The 9484-nt window shown below is 37.1% G+C and overlaps 1 protein-coding gene across 1 annotated transcript; it reads right to left on the bottom strand.

The window, feature by feature from the left end:
• Positions 1–544: 544 nt before the first annotated feature.
• Positions 545–3263, bottom strand: LOC17900055 (cation/H(+) antiporter 14). The gene is made up of 3 exons (XM_006305980.1): positions 3012–3263; positions 1883–2878; positions 545–1786 (listed from the first exon to the last, which is right to left on the bottom strand). Exons 1-3 carry the CDS (start codon positions 3261–3263, stop codon positions 545–547), a joined length of 2490 nt encoding a protein of 829 aa, XP_006306042.1.
• Between the last annotated feature and the right edge of the window lie 6221 nt (positions 3264–9484).

Below are 9484 nucleotides of genomic sequence, written 5' to 3'. Positions count from 1 at the left end.
TTTTGTGTGTTGGATTGGCTCTTGAACGAAAAAGAAAAAAAAGAAAAAGAAAAACACTATCATGTATGTCTCAAAATCTGTTTTGTGCATGTATGACAATGTCTATGAAACATGCATTGGACGTGACATCACTAAAAATGATCAAGTATTTGAGTATGCTCAAGCTGGGATTTTAGAAAACGGTGACGATGATGATGATGTTATCTATGATTATGCTCCAGCAGCATGAGTGGAGTGCATCCTAATCTTTTTTTTTTGCTTTTGTTAAAGTATCATATTTTTGTAAAACAATGATTTTGTACTTTTTTTATATTTTAACTAGAATCAGAACCGTGCTATAGCGCGGAAATATTTTACATATACGTACGACTTTTCACATAATAGAATATTTTTATTTTTCTTTGATTGCAGTGGATTAGTTTAGTCGCTTATTTAAACAAAATTGTAGTTATTTTAATAAACAAACACTAAAACCTACATCTTTTATTTATGTTGAAATTGAAAAAAATAGTAGAAAAACAAAAAAAGGGACTACAATAATTAATTAACGGTTGTTGTGAAGATCAACCGAAGAAAACCCTTCTTCAACAGAGAAACGTGGGTGAACTCTTGGATCCCCAGCCCTAGGAGGTGAAACTGGCAATTTATAGCTATTGTCCATTGCTAAGGACTCTCCTTCTTGCTGATGAATCACTAGTACTGAAAAATGAAAATCCGACGACGCAAACATGTCTCCGATGACACCTAGCTCAGGGCACTCACTCCAATCTGTAAGCCCATACAGTACGGACGATTCAAGGTCATGGTCACGACCCACAATCACAAGATCGTATGAGTCTCCAAGTCCGCTAATCACTTGCGTGGTTTCCACGCCATCTCTTACTATCTCTTCTCTATAACTGACTTTTGGTTTGTTCATCGCGAAACTCTTGAAATCGTTTATCAAATGAGACTCCGAGTATTCAGATTCCTCATCTACTGGGAGGTTCTGGTGGAGGGAGTTCTTGTGCCGGAAATGTATCATCGTGACGTTCACTTCCGGGTGTTCAGCGATTCTCATGGAGAACGCTAGGGCTTCTGCGTCGTCTCGGCCTTCGATGAAGATCACTGCAACGTTTCGCCACGTGTAGCTCATGAGGACTGAACGACGGCCTTCTGTCTCACCTCGGTCGATGAATATTCCAACCGAGCAAGGTGCCTTGTCTAGAACGTTAAGGTTTATGGTACGTATTGCAGGGTTTACGTGATCCACCGTACCATCTATAGCGTACTGTTTGTGGAATGGGATGACAATGAGCGTTGCTTTCTTGTCAAGGGCAAGAGTGCAAATGTCATCGTTGATGCTAGAGAATGGAGCTGCAGCTGTGAAATGTTGAGCCATTAGGGTTCCTTGGTTATGTTGTTCGAAACGTTGGAAACCGTTGACAATGTGAGTCGATTGTAGAGTGTTGGGATCAAGTTTGTTCATCTGGTGATGCGGTACGAGCACAGCATGCGCTCTACCTTTAAGCTCGACGAGGTGTAGCGTGAAGACAGAGATCGGGCTGAACCGACTCGGGTAAGAAGCTTCTAGAAGATTAACCATGGAAGGTACGTTTTCGACGTTGTAGACGCAAAGCAGGAGCCGGAACTGAAGATTTCGTTGTCTAGTATTGAGGATCGTTCGCTTGCTCTTGCTTCTATAGCGCTTCGATGGGTCGTAGAGGCAAACAACGAGGAACCGCGAAATGCCAGTCACAAGCAAGATCGTGATGATAAGGAGATTGAAACATTCAGTGTTTAGAACCTGCGAGATTAATGAAAATTTTGGAAAATGTGTACATGGACATACCTTATGTTTAGAGAAAATTTGAACATACTGAACAAAAGTTTCCAATTATACCTTTTCGTCTCTCCACATGACGCATGTGTAAATCTCAATGACTCCTTGGCAACACATCAATAGGGCCAAAGAAAATGCGTCTCCAATTTTTATGTTACAATAAGCGGAAGCGGCTGCTGTTCCGACGAATTTGCAGCCATAGGTGATGAGTATAACAGCCTCAATGATCTTCACGTGGCTCTCTCCAAGCACAAAAAAATTGGTCTGCAATCCACTAATGGCGATGAAACAAGGGAGCATAAGGCTAGTTGCAAACATATCAAGCTTTGTCGAGAGCCCGGTCCCTAATGGAGGTCCATCTGGGAGAGATACTCCAAGCCAGAACGCTCCAAACGCCGCATGGACCCCAAGAACTTCGGAAGTCAAGCTTACTGCCAACAAGATCATTATGATTGGGAAGAATGGAATCTCACCTGTTTTATCGATAGAAACACTTCTTCTCTCTGTTAGCCAAATGATGATCGGTCTACAGACGACGAAAATCACGAAGATAAGAATAGAGACCCAAATGAAAGACCAAACGCTAGCTAGTGTCCCATCCCGCAAGAACATTCTGAAAACGAGTGCTACAATCCAGCTAAAGGCCTCGCAAACAATGGAGCAGTTTGTGGCTAACCGTCCAAGATCAGAGTTAAGGATGTTAAGTTCGGCTAAGACTGTTGTGGTGACCGGGAATGAAGTCATTGCATTGAGGGAGATCACTGTGCTGATGCAATGGACAACATCTGGTGGGAGCTTGTATGTGTTTTTCAAGAAGAGGACAGTGAGGTTACCGAGGGAGAATGGGAAGGCGTAGGAGGCTGTACCAATGAGTATGGCTTTGGAACCAGCTTTACGAATGATGCTAGCATCGATTTTTAGTCCGAGTAGGAAGAGATGGATGAAGAAACCAAGGTTTGAGAGCGTTTGTATAGTGATTTTTCCATTAATGGGGATGAACATCTGCATGTATCCATCGGTTTGGCCAAGGAGAGACGGTCCCAGGATTATACCAGCCTGCGTGATAATATTTTGTAAAGTTCAATAATAGAGAGAAATGAAAAGAGCTCAAAACTACATAGATTAGTCTAAGTTTTCCTTTGGGATTCTAATTACAGAAAAAGAAAAAAAGAAATAGACAACTTGTTACCAAGACTTGGGCAGAGATCATGCCTTGCTTCAAGGGCTTGAGAAGGCGGTAGAGAATCCTTGAGGTGATGATAATGGTGGCCATTTGCAGCAACATTAGTGGCATTGCGTATTTGAGAGGGTCACTGCCTAAGAAAATACCTTTTGAGGTCAACATGTGGTTTTTTTGGCACACCATGTTTTCCACCAAGAAAGGCCCATGAACTATGTCTTTATGCATTGAGTTCGCCTCATCCAGGTCTAGCTTCGACATAACTTAGATCTTTTCTTGGTACCAAAGATGAGTGCGCAAAACGTGGAGGAAGAGAGATTGCTAAGAATCTTTTAGTGAGATGAAGAACAAAACAGAGGACTCTGTTCTTATATTCGAGAAAATGATAATTATTTTGCTATCATCAAATGTAGAAAGTAGAATTGTTCTAAGTTTTGTTAAAAGGTCAATAACAAAAAGAGAAGTGAGAGAAAAAGAGAGAGAGATGAAGCCTATTTGTTGCTTCTATTTACTGTTTTCCGACATTGGCTGGTTGATGTTAATAATTCCATAATCTTCTCATTCTAAATTCATGGTTTTAACTCTCCTTTACGTCCTAATAATAACAAGGCATTTGAAGTGGGATTTTCTCCAACCACGCTAAAATTCTTCGATCTCAACACAATTTGGTTTAAAGCTTCGAGGTTCCTCAAACCACTAAACCGGAATTGAACCAAATATAAGAAGACAGTTTGCTTTTCAAACAGCTACAAATTAGTGTATCACTAGACATTCATCCGCAAAGGCATAGCATTAGTTCAAAGGTACCTCTAGTTTTCACTTAATGCTTCAAGTATATTATTTTAATGCCATACATAGAAGGTCACATTACAATAAACCGATATACATAAAAATTCATAAAGGTGCCAATATACAAAAACTGTATACCATCTTTTTTATCAACCATTTTAAAAATTCTTGTTACAATAAACTGATATACATAAAAAGAGAATTTTTATTGAAATGGTTAGAATAGTGTAATGAGATATCTAAAAGAAATAGTGATACTCATCTGCATAGTAAGATATATTTCAATAAAAAAAATTATATTGATGTCTAGTTTTAAAAGTCTAATTTTCTAAAAACCCACTATACAAAGTCTTGAATAAGGCTCCATCAAATTCAGACGGAATATACTCGATGCTGCTGAAAACATTAGGATGAGATTCCTTACCGCATTATCACATAAACACAAATCAAAAGGTTAGTTTGCTACCAAAAATTTATGAAAGGTTTATTAGTAAAAACACGGATAAGAAAATTATATATCTATAAATTCGAACTATATTATAAGTGATAAAATTGTGGAATGAAATAAATATTACGAATCACTATGACACATGTGATTTATTATGACATGTTCGCCTACATATATTGGCATACATATTCTTTTCAAAGAAGGAACATTGTAAAAGTGAAAGCCTTTTAATCTCATGAGAATATTATTTTGTAGTGGCAACTCAATGGTGTAAAAGGTAGTTCGTTTTTGTGTCGTTGTTACGGCTACACAAAAGTAAAAGCAATACTTCACTAATTTCATAACCAAGAATTAGCGACCGACTCTTATGTATAACAAAGAGATGTGGTCGTTGGTTTTTGTGGCGTCTCCAAATTCACCGGAAAAAGAATCGCAGCGACATATAACAAAGAGATGTGAAGGGATGATTAGTTAGAGACACAGACCATTTTTTGTGTCGCCATCGCTGTTTCTGCGACACAAAAGCGAAGATGGGAGAACTCTATATGTTTTATAGATATTACCACGTACAAGAGTTTATGTGATTTCCATATATTTTAATTAGTTGTATCTTAAACTACATGCTGAAAAAAATGTAACATCTATTGTGCCAAATACACAACAACATGAGAAATTCTCAAATTCAACAGAGGCAATCCTAACCACCAAATGCGGTCACAACTTGCTCTTGTAAGTAATCTCAAAACATGAAAGATTCAATATTCTTTATTAAAATAGCTAAGAAATGAGATAGCTAGCTTTATTGTGTTGAAAAACTAAGGGAAAGGGAAAGAGACTTTAGATTTTCACCAAGAAGACTCCTTTTGTTTTGTTTTTTCTTTGTTGTGCTTGGGAAAGAATATTAGTGAAAAGGAAAATGCCTTGCATGTGTAACTAAAAAGGAACGTAAATGGACAACAACATGAGCAATTCCTACGTGTGATGTGTGTTGAGAAAATCCTATGATATGTGTTGAGAAAATCCTACGTGTGAGAAAAGATCATGTAATATATCTATTTTGCCAAACACACAACAACATGAGCACAGTTCACTAGGCTGTTCTGACCACAGTTCGTCTCTGTCAAAATTAGCTAGGTCAAATATTTATTTTATTTTCCATAAATATTTTCATAGATAATCGATTTGTACACGGTGTGGAAGGGTTGACTTGAGCCTTGAGGGTGTATATAAAAGATATCAATTCTCTCATAAAATGCATATTACTCCCCTTTTGTTTCTGATTTGCTTTATCTTTCAATTTTTTGTTCTACATAGAAAACAATGTATTGTGTCTCTGAATTTGTTCCATGCATATGTGACAATATTTGTGAGTTTTGCGTTGGAAGCGACACGAATGATAATGATCAAGAATTTGAATACGTCGTCGTCCAAGCTGCATACGTAAAAAAAGGTGATGAAGATCATGGCCTATCCAACATTTCCAGAGGTCTAAAGCTACTGTTTAAAACTATGGTCTCTTTATACAAAAAAGATCAAGATCTGCAAATGCTTTAAATACAGTAAAATAAGTAAGTGATTAAGCTTTTTGTTGTGTTCTTGACTTCGTGTTTATATACATCGGTCCAGATTTTTTTTGTTGGTGCTTTCAAACCTTGTCGTTCATATGGGCATTGACGACGAATATAAGATGATGATGATATATATGATTATGCTCCAGCAGCATGACTGGATCATATGTGTAGATACTACTGGTTTGGTTGGATATATAACATATATGGATACTCCATGCATGCATGATTTTTGTATTTCTCAAAATGATGATTATGGCCATGCCTTTTTTTTTTTTATATATATTGTAAATCGTTAAACATATAATTTTCTCAACCTTTGTATGGTTTATTGTTTAAATGCAATAAAATTAAAATAACTCCCAGCTTAAATGAAAATACCGTAATTAAGACCTTTAGCTAGCATTCGAGCAAATACAAAATTAATATGTATATTACGTGCACTATTTATGAAACTTATGTAATGTTTATCAAAAATCTGTTTTACAAAGCTTAACCAAAATACATGAAGTGTATTCTGTATTTATACCATTAACCAATACTCAATAACCGGATCTCTATTGATTCTTGATAACCGGAGTTAACCACCTCATTATCTCAATATACCCCCCTCAAATCTTTATTCTCCAATTGTCTGGTTGGGGAGATAAAGATTTGACAATGACATCTTTGAGAGTAAGTGATAGAACGGTCCTGGATGTAATGGTTTGGTGAGGAGATCAGCATGTTGATTGTCTGTACCAACATGCATTGTCTTCAAAGTCCCTGCCTTAAGCTGATCTCTAACTGTGTGACAATCTATCTCTATATGCTTGGTTCTCTCGTGAAAAACCGGATTGTTAGCAATGTGTAGAGCAGACTTATTGTCACAAAACAATTTTGCAGGACAAGTAACTTTGATATGTAAGTCTCGGAGAAGTTGTTGCAGCCAAATGATTTCACATGTTGCTTGTGCCATACTTCTATATTCCGATTCAGTACTACTTCTGCTAGCTACTCCCTGCTTCTTAGATTTCCATGAGATCAGAGATGTACCTAGATAGATGCAGAAACCAGTAATAGACCTCCTAGTATCACTGCAACGTCCCCAGTCCGCATCCGAGAAAGCATTGAGACACAACTCAGAATCTGCAGCATACATCAAACCTTGACCTGGATTAGCCTTGATATATTTGAGAACCTTGTGTGCTGCTTGTAAGTGTATATCAGTGGGAGCAGAGATGAACTGGCTCAACTGATGAACAGGATAAGTGATATCAGGTCTGGTTATTGTCAGATAAAGCAACCTTCCAACCAATTCTCGATAAGAAGTCGGATTTGGTAACAGATTTCCTTTATCTTTGGTGAGGTGCAGGTTTGGATCCATTGGTATTGAACTTGGTTTACATCCTAAGAAACCTGCATCTTCCAATAAGTTCTGAGCATACTTTCTTTGACAGATTGAAATACCTTTTGATGACCTTGATATCTCCAATCCAAGAAAGAATCTTGCTGGTCCAAGGTCTTTAATCTTGAATTCAGACCTTAACAACTGCTTCAAATCTTCCACTGCAACATCATCATTACTTGCAATCATAATATCATCCACATATACTAAAGCAGCTATGAATGATGTATTTGTAATCTTGACAAATAATGTGTTGTCTGCAGGAGATTGAACAAAGTTAGCTCCTAAGAACACTGATGAGAGTCTTTTGTACCACTGTCGGGAGGCTTGCTTTAGGCCATATAGAGATTTTAGTAACCTGCAAACCGGGTTTGGAGGCAAACTCGTTCCCTGTGGAGGTGTATAACCCTGTGGTAAGCTCATAAAGATCTCCTCATCTAAGTCACCATGAAGAAATGCATTAGACACGTCCATTTGTGTTAAGCTCCATCCTGTAGCAGCTGCCAAAGCAAGCATGAATTTTACACTAGTGAGTTTGGCAACAGGTGAGAAAGTGTCTATGTAGTCAATCCCTTCTTGTTGTGTAAACCCTTGAGCCACCAGCCTAGCTTTATATCTCTCTACTGTTCCATCAGGATTGTATTTGATTGTAAATACCCATTTACATCCGACAACATTCTTCCCTGGAGGTAGAGTCTCCACCACATAAGTTTTATTCAGCTCAAGAGCATGAAGCTCCTCATTAGCAGCTTTTGTCCATTTCTCTGATTTCATAGCCTGAGCAAAAGTCTTAGGTTCTTTTTCTTGACTGTAAGCAAAGATATAAGATTGATATTGTGGTGTGAATTTATCAAAAAAAACCACTGACTGTATAGGATATGGAGTTGTAAAAGGCTTAGAAGAAATTTGAGTATGAAGAATAGGAAAATTTTTCTCTGGTAAGGAAACTGTAGAAATATTAGAAATATTAGAAGAAGTAATAGAAGAGGAAGTATTAGAATCAAGAGAAATGAAAGGTATTAGTGAACATTGATACTCAGACAGATAAGTAGGAGCTCTAGTAATCCGTTTAGGCCTAGTAACATGTACAGAATCAATCTCTGTTTCTTGTGTATCGACAGTAGTTGCAGGTAAAACTGTACTAGGTGCTATAGGTGTAGAAGATGATATGCATGCAGGTTCATTAGATGCAACAGGTAATTCATCTCCATTATCATCAAACATAGACAAAGAATCAACAAAATGCAATGGAGCAGGCATAGGTAAGATAGTATTTGGAAACATATCAACTGCTTTAGACAACAATTCTGTTCTTTTAAAAGGAAATGTACTCTCATGAAAAACAACATTACGAGATATTGATATGGAATGAGACTCAAGATCTAAAACTTTGTAACCTTTGTAACCTGCTGGATAGCCTAAGAAAACACATGGTTTGGCCCTAGGTGAAAATTTATTTCTAGTATGCATATGTGTTGATACAAAGCATAAACAACCAAAACTTTTAAGTAAAGTATAATCTGGTAATTTCTTGCATAAAATTTCAAAAGGAGATTTGTTATTCAACAAAGGAGAGGGTAAACGATTAATAAGGAAAACAGCAGTCATTATGCAGTCACTCCAATATTGCAAAGGAACATTAGATTGAAAGAGAAGAGACCTAGCTACATTTAACAAGTGTTGATGTTTACGTTCTACTACAGAGTTTTGCTGTGGAGTATAAGCACATGAATAATGATGTATAATGCCTTGTTCTTTTATAATTTCTGGAAAAGCCAATTCAGGAGCATTATCTGATCTAATCGCTTTAATTTTGGCATTATATTGAGTAGAAACAAGTTTTAAGAAAGCAGGGAAAACAACTGCAACATCACTCTTATTTTTCATCATATAAACCCATGTCACTCGTGTACAATCATCAACAATCGTAAAGAAATACCTAAAACCCTCTATTGATTCAACACTAAAAGGACCCCAAGTATCTAAATGTATTAAATCGAAAGGTAAAGAAGACAAAGTATTATGAGAAATATAAGCTAATCTTTTCTGTTTAGCTAAAGGGCATATAGAACATTGAGATACATCAGGAGTTAAGCTTTTAAAAGAAGGAATGATGCTAACCATTTTACTAAGAACACTAGATGAAGGGTGACCTAATCTTTGATGCCACAATATTCCATCAGACAAGACAGACTCAGTTACAGAACATACTGCAGGAAGTGATGGTGAGAGGGTTGAATTCTCTTGCTCAAGAATGTATAGATTGTTGTATTCTCTACCCCTCCCAATC

Source organism: Capsella rubella, unplaced genomic scaffold (genome assembly GCF_000375325.1).
Source record: "Capsella rubella cultivar Monte Gargano unplaced genomic scaffold, Caprub1_0 scaffold_1, whole genome shotgun sequence".
NCBI lineage: Eukaryota > Viridiplantae > Streptophyta > Magnoliopsida > Brassicales > Brassicaceae > Capsella > Capsella rubella.
This window is presented reverse-complemented; position numbering and strand designations above follow the sequence as displayed.

Excerpts from the sequence above, each read along its gene's own strand:
- LOC17900055 (XM_006305980.1), bottom strand. The coding sequence starts at position 3,263 with ATGTCGAAGCTAGACCTGGATGAGGCGAACTCAATGCATAAAGACATA. Across the intron at positions 2,879-3,011 it reads TGATCTCTGCCCAAGTCTTG|GCTGGTATAATCCTGGGACC; the intron begins GTAACAAGTTGT and ends ATTATCACGCAG. Across the intron at positions 1,787-1,882 it reads TCATGTGGAGAGACGAAAAG|GTTCTAAACACTGAATGTTT; the intron begins GTATAATTGGAA and ends TTAATCTCGCAG.